Source organism: Rhopilema esculentum, chromosome 14 (assembly GCF_057945365.1).
Source record: "Rhopilema esculentum isolate cy_ngs chromosome 14, ASM5794536v1, whole genome shotgun sequence".
Lineage (NCBI taxonomy): Eukaryota > Metazoa > Cnidaria > Scyphozoa > Rhizostomeae > Rhizostomatidae > Rhopilema > Rhopilema esculentum.
Window position 1 is genome coordinate 2,844,125 of NC_142828.1, and position 18,509 is coordinate 2,862,633.

Genomic DNA, 18,509 nt, shown 5'->3' on the forward strand with positions numbered 1-18,509 from the left:
GCCTAGATTACTTTGAAGCTCTTAACACTGAGATGGGGGTTCGAGCATAAAACTGCAGCGTCGTGAAATTAGATATCTTTAGTTCATAGACTAAGGGCCTCTGTCCTTTAAGGGCCCCTAAGAAAAGCGCTACATAAAAAATATACCGAAGTAAACGGCGAACACGGATGTTTAGTTTCAAGTAAAGGACCAGACCTAGAACCCAGACCCCTAAAATCTCTATTACATCAAAATGCTAAAGAAAAAACATTGAAATACCTGAATTTGAAGTATCCAGATTAATGGTTTATCAGTATCCAGATTTACGAAAAAGTGAAGTTAGCACGAGATTTCTAACAAATTTTGCAAAACAGCTAGAGATAAGATCTAGCCAACGAGAAACTCTGATTAAAAATGCATGATCTGCCGGGTAGTCAAATTATGCTATCTTGTAACATGAAATGTCATCTAGATCGTCTAGATAGACAGCCCTTATTTCTTGATGTCATGGATCACTAAAGATAACAAAAGCTCGCATTTCGTTTGCAAATCTCAATATGTTTTTATCAGCTGTCAATTCAAATTTCTTGGTGCTATGAATGGAAATGGACTTTTAAAAACACACAAGAATATCATCGGTAAAATACAAATAGAAAATTCACTTTTGAAATTCAAATCATCCGAAAAACACAAACTTTGATATTTTTTAATTGTAATTTTGATCTCGTTCCTTTTCAACTTTCTTCTTTTAAATTTTAACCCTTTCTTTATAGACCAAATTAACCTACATAAATATGAAATATCCTTATATCATAATTCAAACCATTGTTAAAATAGAACCTTATCGCTGTTTCAACAAGCCTGAATTGCATTATCTCGATAAATTGCTATACAAAAGTTGCCAATCTTTAGATTCACGTAGGTTATATGTTTTAAAGAGAAGCGGAAAGAAAAATAAGGATGGTGAATTTGAAAATCTATTTCGCTATAGAGAATATTTACAGGCGAATAAACCATAACAACCATTTTGTTTATCTCGGAAAATCAGAGTTCGTTACCAGAAACGGGTGTGTTCTGTCACTGTGCTGTCGTCATTGCAAGTCTATGTGCTAATTGTTCGCGGCCATTTTTTTCTTCGATGTTACAAACCAGCAGCAAGATCTCGCTGGGAATTTCACCATGAAGAGACTGCAATATCTTCATGCCCTAACAAAAGAACTTCATTAGTAATTTACTGTTTGCAAAACCATGAATAAACTGTGCGCCAATATAAAAATAAATGCCATAATTGAAAATTTTTTGTTGTAATCTAAATTGAAATCATCAGCGTTTGTTGTGTGATTTTGAGTGAACTGTGAATATTGTTTAAAAACTCGTAAAACCACTGGCAACTCACCATTAACGAGCGCTTTTTGCAAAAAATTGACTTTTTAAAATTGTAGCATAAAAATTGCTGATATAAAAAACAGAGAGCATTTGGAAAAGTTCCATGCCAAAATCTTTACTTTTCAACTGCAATTCTATGTTCTTATCTTTTACAAGTCTTTCAAAAACTAGCTAATAAGTAATGCTACCACTAACAAAATGAATGACACAAGGATGCGGTCATACTACGTTTTATCCTCTCATCGGGCAAGTACTGGAAAATTGGGGACTTTCAGTCACAGAAAATAAACCTTTTTACATCCAGTTGCTTTCAAAAACCAAAATTAATCCCTGATTCTTAAAAAAACACTAAGGCACAAAGGAACACTAGTTCATAACAATCCTTTTCACAAAGATCCTTATTCCTAGTTAAATCGAATCTTTTCACAAAGATCGCAAATAATTTGCAGATACTTATTAGTAGGAAAACGAAATAAATGATGGCATGGGGCTCATAACTTGCAATAAAAGAAACAGGCTTGCAAATGACCCTCTTGTATGTGATGTGTCAAAAGAAAACGTACAGCATCGAAACAACAGGTACAGCATAGCATCTAATGCTCCATGGCATGGCAGTCTTACAGTATTTTATCAATTTGAGTTGGGTGGAAACATATTTTTGCAGTAATGTTGAACAAGAAAATCGAAAATAACATAGAGGAACAGCCGTTCAAGGAAGTGTAACTCGTGTTTATATCATGTGCTCATAGAAGCGGATATGACGATCATGTATGATCAAAGAAGGTGGCTCAAATAGAAGTGACACTTGACTCAAAAGATCTTCCAAACGAGTCCATCAAACATGAGTGCACAACATACTTTGTTGCAAAATTTCTTAACCGTTTGCCAATCGCAAATGATTGACGATAGCCAGCATGATGAAACAGATACAACATGGATTTTATTGCTTCCAATATACAACAATTTTTTTTGTTAATTTGCGTTTTGTCCAAGACTTTTGTTGCGGGACAAGATGAATATTACAAATGTTAATTTTATGCATTCCTGGGAACTAAGGCTGAGTTGGGGCTTAAATATTTCTTCAACTTCAATTTCAACTTCAACATTTTATTATCAGTATATTTCAAATAATTACAAGTGATACGAAAATACTAACATAAACGATTAAACCTGACTTTGTAAATTAAGCATATTTTACATTAAATTGCTAGGGAGAAAAATTGAAATACTGAAGGACATAATAACTCAGGACATAAGGACGTAGAAATAACTCAGAAGAGATTTCGAGCTACGTGCTCTATTGCGATTCTGAAAGTTACATTGTACATATTTAAAGAAACAGATTTAAGGAAAAACACATATATGAAGTTGAATCAATAAATACTTCATAAGCTTTGCAGGTAAAGAAAGATTACATGAGAACTTAAACATATGGAAGATGAAAATGTCACTATTGTATCACATAGAGTGGAAAATATTGGTTACACACATAAAATGAAGTCACTACGTGATGCAAAGTAATATCTAGTCAATAAGAGAAATGGAGGGAAAAAATTATGAAAAGTCAAGAGAGAACTGCCTGCATATGAGGGGAAGAGCTTCAAATTATTTTGAACATTCCAAAAAAACTCCCGTATGAAAGTTGAATTACGATTTTTAAAGGAATATGGCAAGAATAGCCAAACTGTTATTGGCTGAATTTTCTCAACATCAGTTCTGGAGCAAGCAAAGGAAGCTTAATGATGAAATAGCTTTTGTTTGATAAAAAGTGTACGCTTATAGCATACAGCAAAAATACACAAATCATCTAGATGTAAATTGGAGTTTTAAGAAGAAATAATAGTTGGTTGTTAAAATCAGGTTATAAGAAAACCTTAGGCTAGCAATTTTGAGAACCATGATCTACTCATATATAAAGACCCATGTGTTTTCATCTCAACCCAGCATAAGGGTACATAAAGAGGGCGTTTAATAGTCTTCCTACTTCCATGTGAACTAAAACACCTTGTTTAAACAGAAACATTTTGTAACTAAAGGTGCAAGTTTGATTGGCGTGAGAATAATCGCCGATGAAGGTTTGCACGAGAGACCATTTTGCAAGCAGTCGTTATCTTATGAAATGACGCAAATTGTCTAGATCCGTTTCTTGAATCAAAGACAATCAAAGTAAAACAACAAAACAAAAGCACATAAAATGAAAAGTTTAAAAATGAAATAGGGAACACATTAAGCTGAAGTTAATACACAGTTCATTTTCCCTATGGTAAATCCAATGGAAAATTTATTTATTGATATGAATTAGCATAAAGGGGATTTGACACAAACAATTTCTGTGCATATGTTTCTTACGAAAACGTAAACCAACCAAGGCCACCCAACTAAACTAACAAGTGTTGCTAAAGAAATATAAATTCCTTAATTTCCTTAATTTTTTGCTGCACTTCATTCACTATAAAAGAGTAGTGTTCAGTAGTCCATGGGATCAGCCAATCAGAAAAGCCCATTTTAGAACAGCTGATTGGATTACCCCATGAGAACAGCCTATAGGACCAAGAACCTGTGAGAACAGCCCATGAGACCAGGCAATGGGATTAGAAAATTAAAATGGCCAATGAAAATAGTCCATTATAGCAGCCAATGAGAAAAGCCCATTGCAACAGCCAATGAAAACAACCTATGAGGTCAGACATGGGATCACATGCACCATATCCATGTCTTGCAAAGGCGTGACCACGGTAGCTACCAATTTATTGTTCTGTTCAATACAAAGTTAGCTCAGAGACACCTTAAAAGAAACTACAAACACGATACTGAGCTTCAAAATTAGAGAAACAACAGCTTTTATTGAAGGAATAGTAACATATTGTGTCTATCAACAGAAATGGTAACGAAAGAAACTCACCAATCCTTGTGGTAGTCGCAGTGGCGGATATATATGCATTGTGGCAATACAAAGTTGACCGAGAAGAGATTTCAGAAACAATGCTTTGGACCCATTCTGTTCTTTCCTGATGATGTTGAGAATATCCTCTATTAATGTATCTAAAACAAGAAAAATACAAATTCTAAGGTGCTGTGTACATCTTAAAGCATACAAAATATTTCTGCATTAGTGTATAAGCTGACCATGTGTATTTGTGGACGCTCTTACTAACTGCCGCTAAGCTACAATCACTGCCAAAAGTCTTGGAACAATAACGTAGGTTTTCAAAGGCAAATTCAGCCATCCCCCTCTCCCCCTAGGAACAATGTTGATTTACTATAGAAAAAAGGAAGGGGTTATGGAGTACCCTTTTTCTTGTGGATTGTTTGGTATTTTTCTATACTTTCAACATTGTTTTGGGGGAAAAGGGGGGGGCGGAAGTGGAAGTATTCAAGAAAACAAATGAAAAATAGAAAAAACACAGCGCAAAGTGTTAGGTGTTCCAAGTAATTTTGGCAGTGACTGTAGCTATGACACATCGTTGCAAAGAAGCAAATGTAGAAATAGACCATCTAAGACTTTGTAGGCCGTATCAATGAAAATGATGTTATGGGTCTCAACTGAGGATAAACGCCATTTCAATCTAGGATCAAGGAAAACCAGAACGTAATTTTCCTTGTGCGGTTGTTGTTTTCACAGACGAGACAAGATTTTCAAGCATGATTTATACCATGATATTTTCCTTCAAATGGTACTGTTTTTGGAGAGAGAAATTTGAAGTTTACACATAGCCTGATAATTAACGGTTTGTATTACGTTGCTGCTTTAATATATTAAGAGAATTAATTCTTCCAACAACTTAATAGATATCTCGCTGCCGATACTTTCTGAAATACTGGAATTTCCCAGTCAATTAGGATTAGAACAAGCAAGAGCAGATTTTCGAAAATAAACTTGACCGAAACACTTCGCTATTTTGGCACTAGCTTTCCTTGATGACGAATATATCAAATCAAGATGTAAAACGATCTTCAATTATTTCTACAATAACTCTGATACTGAAGTAAGTTATAAAAATGGCACTTTGTTTTTTTACATATCAGTCTATAAAAACTGTCTTAAAAATTCAAATATGGCAGAGTTAATAAGATATTCGTAGTACTAGCGCACTCAAATTTTGGCTCTCAATCTAGAGCCAATTAATTTTTAGCAAGAGGCGTCACTAAACATTGGAAATTACAAATAAATTTAATGATGAAAAATTTTTTCGATGTAAAATATAATCTCATAGTTGGTTATATCATTTTTTGTAGATTAGGTCTATACTTTTGCTTTTAAATTTTCAATGACTCTACTTTGCAATCAAATTTTCTTTCTTGCATAAAAATCTCGCAATTTTGTAAGCAGTAACTCGCTCTTCAAAATATAATGTCAGAATATATTGAATTACTACAGAGCCTTCATAAAAAGAACTAGATTTGACAAATAATACTGAAGACATGAAGTATGATTAGGAAACAAAAATCTTAAATCTGAACTATAATTTCATAAGTATCGAGAGGGCTTTCAAGAAAGAGGAAAGGATGGAAGGTCTTCTGATCTTTCTATTGAGAATGCTTTTTGTAGAATGAAAAATCTTTAAGGTAATTAGGATACTGGAAGCATGGTCCATTATAGATTCACTTACATTCAATTTAGAAACAAATAATTTCGAATTCTATACACAAGTGAAAGTAAGCTGGCAGAATGAAATTTAGAGTAATTAAGAGAGGGGGATTTTAATCATGATCCATGCATATTTCATACAATGCTTTTGACGGTTCTTAATGATGGCATCAAGCATGATAATTTTCTTCATTTTATGATTATATGTACTTATTGCGGCTTCTTCCTAAATGAACAGCCTTCAGTTAGCCTTGCTCTACCACCTGTTGGTTGGCAGAGTACAGTTGAACAATGATGACATCAAGCATGAAACTTGGAGTAGCAACTTAGAACTGACCTGTTCTTACACCTACAGCGTATACAGATCTGCCTTTACGGTATCGAGCACTTCACGACAGACATGTAAACAGTACTATATAACTGATCGAATTACTAATAAATCTTATACTGAGCGCTGAATTCACAACTAAAACAAAACAGATATTGGATACATACTTAGGCTATTCAAAATCCGATCGGTAGCACTGCATTCGTCATTGGCTATGTCCAATTTAGAGATTTTTGCAGGTCTATGGTAAGTAAGAAACAAAAGTTGCTAAACAGTAACATAAAAGAGTACTTGGGAAAGATTTATGTAGCATGATTCAGGTGAGACATGATAAAATTAGGTCATTTCTATTAGGCTCAGAATTTTTATAACACGTTATCGATTTTCATCTCAAGAACACCTCTTTTTAAATTCCTTTATCAAAGCTAAAAATGCGAAAAACAAAATAACATTGTTTCTGACATGTCTTTAGCAATTAAAGCTCCGAATGATTACCTATGCCAGATATTCTAAGATTAAACCTCTGAATAGGCTAATCGCATTTTTCTAAAGGCATAACTTCGAATACTAGGCCATCTGAAATTTTGCTTCAAAGTCATTGTAAAAGCCACAGTAATACTTTTGGTAGAAAGATAAAGATCTTAGTCAGAATAAAGGGTGTTTTCAAATGGTAAGAAAAAACATAATAAAGTAGTGTCCGTTAACTTTTGCTCTGATGAAGCCCAGTATGCCGGGGCGAAATATTAGCCTTCACTGATATACGTATATTTATTGTTGTTTATTCTCGGTACATTGCGGTGTTTCTTATTTGCTACGCTATAATAAAGTAGAATTAAAAATAGAAAAAGCTACAGCTAAATCACTCACTTACCTTTCAAATTCAAATGGTTTTTGGGCTCTTGACAAAATCAAAGCATAGCTGATCGACTTGCTTACAAATCTAGCCAAAGTGAAGCCCTTGGATAAAACGAAAAGGGATAAAATACAAAAAATTCATTTCGCAAGCAATGATTATAAACACAGTCACCTAACTTTCAAAAAAATTCTTTAGTTATTAAAACGACCTTCTTAAAGAAAACAGCTGATTTTTGATAGATCAAGCGAGAAAGAAACTGGAAATAATAACTGGAGAGAAAACATTTTCGCGCCTGAAAATAAACACCTTTGGAAAAGGCAATATCTAATCTTTTTAGGAGTTTTTCTTGAGGTATGATAGCATTTTGTTGGCCTTAGCAATGTATTCACGATCTAGACTAGCAACTTTCAGCTTCAAATTATATCACTCAAAAATGTTTACTTTTCTATCGAGATACGACACTTAAATACGAGTTTAATAACGGAAACTGTTTTCAGAACATTTCGACAAATAAAAAATTTCTGTGGGCATAATTGTCTTCAATTCGGCATCAGTATGGATCGTTTAATGACAGACAAAAGTGTTAGGCCCATGCATATGTCAAAATAAGCCGAAAGAAAAGAAGAAATTTCTGAGTGGCTAGCTTTAACCAATCAGTACTCTCTATTCTTTAAAGTATGCCAGAGATTACAAGTCACAAAACTAGATCTTCTGTCATCAACTTGATTTATTGATTCAGAAAAGTACCAAGTACCAAGAGACTGTTTCCTGAGTATCACTGTGTGCGGCTTCTCCATAAATGGATGCTGTGACAAGATCATAAATACAGGAGACAAAATATCTTTTCATTTGCTTTGCTTGCAAAACGGGCCCACGTTAGAGATCAATTGGTTCTCTATTGCATTAGAGACCCTTTCCTAATATATTATTTTATTTGCATCATAGGTGTGTATAATTTTGGATATAGTAGACAAGTGTTCAAAAATTGGCGTGCTTTGCTTTGGCGTTCGAAAATTGGCGTGAAGTACATAAATCCTACTAAAAAAAAAAGTTTAAACAACACATGTTCTTGCTGTGAAAAAATGTCTCTATTGAACCCAATAAGTAGTACTTTGATGAGATATTTCAAGCAAACCTGAGGATCTGAAATCAGTTTGTAAGCATCACATCGCCTCATGATTGCAGGGATCGTTTCATCAAGCAACGACAAAACCAGGTTTGTAGGGTCGATAAGCATTAATGTTGATGCAAGGATTTCTGCAAGAGATAAAAGAAGATATAAAACGGTACGATGTATGGCTATTCAAAAACAATACTTTAAAATCGCGTTGGAAAGGGTTAATTTGGATGTGGTATGATGTTCTTACCGCATAAATGTTGTGAATGGCCTTTTAAAAATGATATTTTTGAAGGATCAAAACATTTCAAATACTCAACATCATCTAATAAAAGGTTTAAAAAAAATTCAAAGTCTTTAATTACAAGTACATACCGAATGCTCTAGCTTCATCAATCTTTCCAGACTTTAAAATGGCCTAAGAAGAAGTATGATAAATACCTTTATTATAACTTAAAATAGGATAGGAACTGGAAAAACTAGTCAAAATATTTCTACAATAAAGTTGATATTGTAACTTTTTAACATGCTTAAGGCTATGTTATGCTTCTTTTGTAGTGGCATGTTGACACCGGAAGACTAATAATAAGAAAAAATAAAGATGAATCAATCATATAATGGTACTTTAAAAGTTAATAAAAGTTAGAATTGACTTTGTCGGGGGGGGGGGGCAGTGGTTTAAAGTAGGGGTATATGTCTACCCTGTTTGCAAAAACTTAAACTTAGTAGCAATATGAACTAATTTGTGATTTTTTCAATTATTGGAGAATTTTGCGAAAAGTTCCAGTTTGTCAACCCTAGCATAACAGTAACACTGTGTTTTGCTTATAAACGATTCACTGCAGTAAAACAATCATAATTTCTTTGCTAAATTCGATATTTTTTACTTTATCCAAGATACGCATATTCTTTATATTGCTGTGTTTTTCCAGCAAGGTTAATGAAACTCTGCAAGTCCAAAAGATAGAGCGAATGGCGCACAGGGTTACAGATGTAAATTGACGAGCACAAATGTAACATATCCTTCTGCAGGGTTGAAAGAAATAACATTCTGAAGTACTGGTAACCCAACAAGTAATTTCAAATAAGGTTATGCTTGAGTAAAGATGGCTACAAATCATAATAAACAAACCATTGCTAGAACATTGCAAAATCGACTTGTTGAAAGAAGATCCAGTTTCTTTTTCAAAGCAGTTAAAGACTTCTTGTCGATGGAAGGGCTGCCAGGAAATTTTGCCATCTTTTTCAAAATCTATAATGAATATTGGAAACTGATGAAACTTTAATAACAATTTATGAATATAAAAATAACTACTTTCAAAATGATAGCCTATCAAGTGCAGACACAAAAATGGAAGATTCACAGTAAAAAATGGTTCTATGTAAGAAGCGCCACCTTTGTTTACATTACTGTATTCTTTCTTTAAAACGATGTCCCCGCAGTTAATTTAGCGCAATAATAGCTTATTTTAACAATTTTTTGGCGGAAAAGAAATCGAGAATCGCTTTGAAAAAGCAAATATTTCACAACATACTAAAAGCTTTTTCATCTGACACTCCTCAGAGTATAAAACGTCAGAATGAAGGTACGAAAAACACGATGGGAAATACATATACCAAATTGTGGATCAAAATAGGCCAATCAGAAAAATTCAAGCACATGACCGGTATAGTTGTTCAATCAGTATTGCCTGCCTATAGAAAAATTACCACTGGAGTCTAAGAGAGAAAACGAACTCCTTCTGTCTACACAATAGCAGCTTGTTCATTTATATGTAGATCGATTCAAAAACTGCTAACTGGAAAGACGACCGGGATCTGCCAATTATCTTAAACATGTCGTCTTATAGAGTTTTGCACAATCTGGGTTGTCTAAAAGGTGTTGTCCGATGACAGAGTCACTAGTTAAATTGAGTTTTTAGACCTACAAGCTCGAGGAGGCCGTTCCCTTTGAGAGGCAGTTTTTTTCTTATATTGGAATGAACATGCTGTTCTATCCTATCCTCCAATCTTTGGGATGTGCGTCCTACGTAGCCAGAATCACACTGGCACTAGAAATTCATAAATAACGGAACTTTTTTGGCTGATAGGAAGGCAATCCATTTGAATGGGTGGAAGGGGTCTCCTAGTATTGTAAACAATACGCGAAGAAACACAGCAAAGAAACATTGTGTAGTGCCCTGTTTAATTTGACTTTCAAATCGCAAGGACTTGTTACCAATCCAAGTTAGCTAAACATAAACAGGGCACTTTTGTGGACCGAACTTTTGAACAGCCGAGAAACGTCTTTGCCCTAGTGTAAGAAGAAATGACATCTTCTGGATAGACGTTGTCCAGAAAGATCTTTTTAAGTTTGTCCAACTCTGGGTGGAGTTTAGTTTTCGAGCAGATCATAAGTGTCCTGCGCACTAAAGTTTTGAAAGGTTGACTTTGCGTTGTTAGGACAAAAATAATTTCAGCGTATGAACTGACCGGTAAAAGTGGGCTTGTGATATACACTAGTGAGAAATACTTGCCATTGAAAAGGAAGAAAATCAGTCCTTGCCATTGAAAAGAAAGAAAATGATTCCTTGCCATTGAAAAGAAAGAAAATGATTCTAACACTGGTCTTTCTGGACGTTCTTGTCGAAAAGTCTAACACTGGCTTTTTTCACCAGCGTATATCGTTAGCCTTAGGGATAGGAAAAACCTAACTAATTTTGCTTCATCTCTGAAAAGCACACCTGATCTGTGATGGTTATAGTGTTACGTGACCGTAAGTATAAACAACCGTATGCATGAACTAAGCCAATAAAAAATGCTTGAAATGATTAAAAAGAAGATTATAGCCGTTGTTGATTGAAACATCACTTCATTTGTCATTTCAAATGTTTCAAGATCTACCTATGAAAGTACAAATGATTCATTACTTTATTTCTAATCTTTTCATTAGATTAAAAAACTCAGAAAGAGATCATTGTTTATTTTTTATCTCATGGCGTAAGGAAATATCTTAAGATGTCAAACTACTCATAATGAAAAAGGTTTATTTTTTACTTTTTTCAAATTTGAACATGCAAAAAGATCGGTTTCTCAGATAACATCGGTTTCTAAAGTCGCAGATGACGTCACTATGAGTAAAGACGAAACCTTCTTCAAGCAAAGATAAGGGCCTTTGGCGTAAAGAAAAAAAGATTAAATTTATTATCTCCTGTGCAATAAGTTAAATTTTGGAACACCCTTTATCACTGCTTGATAACTGTAGCTATTGATTAAAAACATAAAAAATTAAAAATGGACTTCATGTTTACGAAGCGGAACCAAAACTAACAAAAGATGTCTAGAAACTTCTGAGAGAGAGTATATTGTGACTCATTAGCAAACCTCGATCCCACAAGTTTCTTCTAGATTTCAAACGGATTCTTCTAGGGAGTGGGGGAAAGAGAAAGACGGTGCCATTTGATAAAAAATGGGTTTAGTTAGGTGGCTAATTCAGTCCTTGCCCATTTTTCTAAATATTGAGCTATTCGTACTATTTCTAAGCTATTCGTACAGAAAGAAAATCAAAATAATCCGAGAAAGTGGAGACGCAAAACTTCAGATGATTAGAGCCTACAGGGACCAATTGATTTCGAATCAACATTAGTTTCAGCTTCATCTCAAGAGCTGGTCAACTTAAGTTAAGAAACCAACCTATTTTGAGCCCTTATTTTCTTTCAGTTGCAACTCAACAAGCTGATACACAGAAAATACAAGATTTATCTCTAAGGGTATTTCTAGGTTCTAGCAGAAAATATCTTAAAGTCACATCCACGATTATTTTGTTTTAGTGTCTGCATAGTCTTCTTGAAAAATTTGTTACAAGTCGTTCTAGGATATAAGTTGTTTTATTTATGTTTACCAATCCTTTCAGAGTAAAAGAGGTTTTATTCATGTTTTACAAATCCATCCAGATTTGAGATGTCATACTTATGTTTTAATGTCGGGTATACTCATAGTGTAAAAACCCTCAAATGAGCCAGAAATGCGACTTTGAAGACAATCATTATAAGTTTTCCAAATATAAAGGCAAGTTTTAGAAACTCTAAATATCCTTTACAAATTCAAATATTCTAGCCATACAATGCGTCATTGATTTTCCGAAAAAGTTACCAGAACTCAATTTTGACCCTGAAGAGTAGAATTATCAATAAAGCAAAGAAAAAGTCAGTTTTACAGGACCATATACGTGATGACATGTAAAGACAAGAGGGTGTAGGATATTTTCGGAAGATTTTTTTGGGGGAAGGGGGAGGATAGTAAGAAATTGCACCTTTGATAACAACCCCTTTTGCTTCAATTTTTTGCAGTGATTTGCAGAGTTTTTCAACGGCAGGTATTTGTCTACAGTGAAGAGCAGAAATCATGTTCAGGGCTGAATTGATCGCGTTGTTTGAAACAAATATGAAGCAGCAGGGATTTTTGTCAGGTCAATCGACCATTTGTTTTGGGTACAAAACACGATGACTCTTGTTTAAATTGGAAAATTTGGGTTTGGACAATCGAAAATAGTCGGTTTTAAAGATTTTCAAATTCTTGCGCTGTCTGTGAATAGCAACTACCTATCAATGTGATTTTCAAAATAATTTGAAAATGTATTTCTTATGAAAAAAATCAAAGACTTTTCAACTGATTTTGAAGTGCAGTAAGAAAATCAGTCTGATAAATGGAAAAATTCATTCACGTCTCTGTTATCGCCATGAAAAACTGTTGGCAAGCGCGTAGTCAAAGAAAAAAACTTCGTCAAGAAAAACTAGCAAAAAGGCTATCGATAAGATGAAAAGCTCAAAAATCCTCAAAACGACGAAAAAACTTGCATTTTCTTCATCAGATTTACTACCGGACCACTCCCGCTTATGAATAATTCTCTACATTGTCGTTAAATGGTTAGCACAGCTACCTTAATCAGAAGAAAAATTAAATCCTCGTGAAAAAGAACGGTCAAACACAAATATAGAACCATATGATTTCAACTTGTGGCCAAAAATGAGTTGCCAGTAAGTCTGAAAACACACTGCATCTCTGTCTTGGCTCCTTGCTGTGCGCCCAGACCAATTTTTACACAGTAACCATTAAAATTTTCAAACAAAAAGAACTTTTCCAAAGATAGTGCTAAAATATTTCTATCTCTGTCTCCTTGCAGGAGCAGAGATTTTTCTCTTAATTGAGTTTTGAAACTTGATTTTAGCGCAAAATACAGCTAACAGGCAAACACTCACATCAGACGTGGTCCCAGATTCCAACCCACTTCGTTGAGTTGTGTCTGGCTTTCCGGCTAAAATAGAAGAAAATAGACATTTTAGAATTGAATTTGTTACTTTCTAGCTTTCAAAGATCTGATTAGGACAACGAGAACCTATGCCATATGCTTATCGAGCAGTCTTCTAGATTTTCATCTCGATTTGACCACACCTCATGATTCCTACGCCTGGGATTAAAGAGAATTGGTGACTTCCTCACTCTAAAGCCAAATCTTCTGTGAGAAAAAGTCTAGCGAAACGTTGCTGCTAGATATTTCACGTGAAAAAATTCCAGTGATATTTTTGTTGGCTACACGACATTGGAATGTAAAGTTTGGAAGCGTGACAAAGCAATACAGATTATGACTGGCTGCTGAAGGACTTCGCAAGCGCAAATCGAAAAACTTAAACCCATTTCAACTTTTCCGTGTACTGTGCATCGCCTATACAAGGAACTTCGCATTCCCCACAGTGATCGCGATTAGCAATGTTTCCGCTAATATTTTTGTGAATTGAGAATTAAATGCAAATTGAGATTTTAAATAAAGTGACTGTTGAAGATACCCGGGGTACCATTGACGCATAAATTTGAACGCGGAAAAGCTTGACTGAACAGTAAAAAACTAGATATCATAATGGAACCTATGGCACAAAATAAAACTATGGAGACGAACTCAGGATCCATATTTTACTTGAATTTTTTGACCTACCGGCTTCTACTTAAGTGTATCATCTGTACATTTGTGACATAAACAATAAAATAAATAGGGCAGAATATGTGTCATCATATCTTGAATTAGAATACCCTGTCAAAATCCTAAACAGAATCGAGCAAAAAGAATTTTCGCCTATACAACATTCATTTTAAAAAACGTGCAATGCATAAAAAGCTGTTGGTTCAGTTTTTCAAAATACCTAAAAACATGTTAGAGATTGTGAAAATGTTGACAAAAGAACAGTGTGACAACAAACATGTCAAAAACGTGCTTGGCTTACTTTATTATGTGCCCAAGGTTAACCTGACTAAATGTTCGGCTTAAACTTCTAAAATATCACGACAGACTTTAAGTCTAGAATCAAGCATTTCAAGCATGTGCTTAGAATGTCTAGACTGCTTCTAACTTTAACAGTACAGGTCACTCAATGTTTTGACTGTAATACATTTATATTGCAAAAGTAGCTTTAGTGTTGAAACACTATACAGAATAACAAACACAAGATATTCAATACCAAAATTTCCTATAGCAGGATCTATAAAAAGTAGAAAATCAACCAAAGGGATGACACACTCAGAAACCAAAGCAAGTAGAGACGAGATATCTTGAACTAAGTTGATGAAAAATCATCACTGAGAGATTGATTGCCTGATAGCACAGGGAAGATGTGTTTGCACCTGCATATGATCTTGGGTGAAACTGCAGATTTAGACCCCGTTTACACTGTCCCGGGACAATTTTGTACCGTTACGGTTCGCAAGTGTTTTACACTGTCGCGGTTCCAAATTGTTTCGTTTACACTGTACCGGTACAGTGTAATGGCTTCATAATTTAATGGCAGAACATTGTTTAGAAGAAGCTGTATTTTGTCAACCAAGGCTTTTATTTTGCCATCGAAGTCAACAATCAAATTTTTATTGAGAGTTAAAATGGAGTTCAAAAACGGAACCGTGACGGTACAAAATTCGTTCGCTCCGCGTTCAAAAGTCTTACACTGTCCCGTGCAAGTTTGGAACCGTGACAAAACTGTCGCGGTTCGCCTTTCCGTTTACACTAGCACTGTGGAACCGTGACGATTTTGCTCTGCTATCCGGAACAGTTTTGGCCCTGCTTTGAAAGCGAACGAGTTTTGTACCGTCACGGTTCCGTTTTTGAACGGGACAGTGTAAACACCTATCCGAGACGATTTTGTCACGGATTCACAAAGAGGTCTTTTGCAGAGGCGGATCCAGAACTCCTTGGTGCAGAGAACTCAGTCGGTTTTCCAACATACAGCTAAAAATAGTGTTGCCTGGAACAAGCAATATTTAAATTAAAAATTGAAACCTAAAAATTCTAAGTTTTATCACAGTCTCTTCAAAATCTTAAAATTGCCAGTTTCTTCTCTGTCGTGATTTGGAAACGATTTTCCAGACGCTGTGGAGGACAACAAGCAGTCTAGAACTCGGAAATAAACGTTTTGTGTCTCGGAAGTGAATGAATTGAAACAATGAAATTTTTGTTTGGAACATAAATGGCACTCAGTCAAAACAGCATCTGAAACTCGAAAATGATACCATATTTGTAAGAGAGCTGTACAATGGCCCGTAGTTGATTGACTACCTATAGTTTCTGTTCTATTGTGGAACTGCAAAACATTGAATTCGAAATGGCCACTGCAGATGGCTTATACTCACGACCATCGCATCATTCTAGCAGATTATTAAGCGTTTGAGATAAAACCAGGAGACATCGTTAATTTTCCAGGAGTGTTAACTACCTTTGCTTCAAATGGCAGTCTTTGATGGCACGGAAAACCAATGCTCAGACGGAACACCATACTTTGATGAATAGACTGAGGCAAAACAACAAATTGCGAGCAAAACAAAAGGGAAAAACTTTGCTATGGCATCCAAAACAAGCAAAAGGTATTGAGAAAGGGAGGGGGTTGAAAATTTTTCTCACAGAGGCACTGTTTTTGTCGGAAAGAAATCTAGAATCTAGATTTAGTGATTAAATAGTCCCTACCCTACCCCCCCCCCCTCAATGGTACCAAAATGCATAAATATAAATAATAATGTTGTCTTATGCACAATGATCAATGCATTATCTGAAAGACCCTAGCCTTGACCTGGAACTCAGTCAGGTTTTTTGCTGGATTCGCCCCTGTTTTGTATGGCTGTTTCAGGTAATCGAGGCTTTGATTGTGGCGGAACTACGTTGTCAAATTCTGAAGAAAAGACGACCACAGAAAAGGCTTGTATTGTTTCCCAGTCCAAGCCTTGATTGGACTTTGCAGTTTTGTAGTCTAAAATAACACTGAAAATTAAAGCCACCTTGTCGTTCGTCCAAGTAAATTACCATTAAATCAAGGTCGTACCGGTACAGTGTAAACGGAACGGCCAAACGGAACAATTTGGAACCGCGACAGTGTAAACACTTGCGAACGGTACAAAATTGTCCCGGAACAGTGTAAACGGGGTCTTAGAGTCAAGAATAAAGGTTCGAATTTCCTGTCTAATATGATGATGGTGTCTGTTTGGTAAATCTGCATACACTCCTATATCTAGCTACAATCACTGCCTCAGAACAATTACGTAAATTTTCAAGGTCGAATTAAGCAGAGCCCTCTCCCCTCTTTGAAGCAATGTTGTCTTACTTAATAATGATGTAGGGAACAAGAAATCCTTTTCTGCGTGCAGCGATTATATACTGTCAAAATTGTTCTGGGAGAAGAAGGTAGAAGTAGAAGCTTAGTTCGGGGGAATTATATGAATAAAGAATACCATTTTCTACCTTTTATGTTTCTTCCTTTTTTATAGAAATGTTTCTTTTCCGTTTCCTACTCTATATGTTTTATATACTTTTTTATAAAATATCAGACGGAGATTGACATTTCAGAATTGACTGATCCACGTTTGTGCAATCATTTCTATATGATCTTTGGCATCTGCAACAGCCAGAATAAAAAAAGATTTCAACCATTTTCATATATCTTTAGTTTTAGCGCCTGTTATACATTAGCATAATTTTCTAAAATCTAGCAGAAAGTATTCGTGGTTCCTCTTTCTTGATCCTAAAATAAATCGCAATTTAAATTTAACCCTAAAAAAATTTATTGTTTAGCGGTCATTCATAAAGCAGAGCTGTTCTGCAAAAGTTCCCTGGTGATCGCATTAGGCGTGAAATTTGAGCCTGGTTCCCACTTGGTCGTTTGGATCGTTTGCGTCGTTGGAAAATACCCAAACGACTGAAAAGACACAGTGGAAACGTACCTGCCAACGACCCAAAATACCCGAAAGACTCAAACGACAGTTGTCGCAGAGATAGAAAAATTCTATCTCCGCGACCCAAAATACCCATGCATGAATGATTTTTGCAAGTGGAAACCGACAAACGACTCAAACGACTCAAACGACCCACGCTTTAGTAACTTTTTCTTCAAGAATAGGAGATTTTCTTGTAGCCGCGTGTTTGACTAGAACAAGAACAAGATAGCTGAATATTTCACAGAAAGCTTTATGGAAGAAGTTCAAAAATACGAGTGCCATTATAACAATTACTGGAAATAGTTTAAAAATAAATACAAAAATATCAAATCACGGCAAGCTATTGCACTGAAACTTAGTGATCTAACATCGTCGTCTGTACAAAGTTACCAGAGGTAGAAATAGTTGACTTCGCAACATCAGACGACCAAGTGGAAACCAATGTGTTTTTTGGGTCGTTCGTGTCTTTCAGGAACGACTCTGACGACTCAAACGACCCAAACGACCAAGTGGGAACCAGGCTTTAGAGTAGCAAATTAGAATCATCCTGTTCTATACACCAACTAGCGTAAATTGAATCGTTTGGGCTTTTACAAAAATATGTTTTTTTCTGATAACTTGCAAACACAAAATTTATCAATTCACATGTAGTCTTATAGTTTTGGTTTTTCTCCTTGATCAAGAGAAATGCTACCTTAACCAAAGTATAATAACTAGTTTGACAAGGCGTGGGGAAAATGGGGATCCTATTATATTTACTGTTTTGTTAATTGAAATAAAAATAAACATAACAAAAAAAATTCGCATAATTACCAATGCCTTAAAGTAACCCGTTATTCAAACCACTTAAAGTTTCCTGCACACAAGAGACTTTATTAAAAGATTTCTTGTAATTCACTTCTAAAGTCTTCTTATTTCATTATTGTATTATATGATCATTTCATTGTATGGTTATTTCGTTTCTTTATCCGTCCAGAAAGTCTCACGCATTTGGATCTCATTTCATTCATTTCCTAAACGCGAACTTTTTGAA

The 18,509-nt window shown here is 35.1% G+C and overlaps 1 protein-coding gene across 1 annotated transcript in view; it reads right to left on the reverse strand.

The window, feature by feature from the left end:
- Positions 1-942: 942 nt before the first annotated feature.
- Positions 943-18,509, reverse strand: part of LOC135696247 (mediator of RNA polymerase II transcription subunit 24) — a 45,639-nt gene continuing 28,072 nt past the window's right edge. Inside the window, exons 22-29 of the mRNA XM_089112484.1 lie at positions 13,492-13,547; positions 9,387-9,506; positions 8,630-8,672; positions 8,273-8,394; positions 7,153-7,238; positions 6,449-6,522; positions 4,268-4,407; positions 943-1,185 (exon numbers count right to left, since the gene is read on the reverse strand). Of these exons, the coding sequence (XP_088968610.1) occupies positions 1,057-1,185; positions 4,268-4,407; positions 6,449-6,522; positions 7,153-7,238; positions 8,273-8,394; positions 8,630-8,672; positions 9,387-9,506; positions 13,492-13,547 (770 nt within the window). The 3' untranslated portion in view covers positions 943-1,056. The remainder of the gene's footprint in view (positions 1,186-4,267; positions 4,408-6,448; positions 6,523-7,152; positions 7,239-8,272; positions 8,395-8,629; positions 8,673-9,386; positions 9,507-13,491; positions 13,548-18,509) is intronic.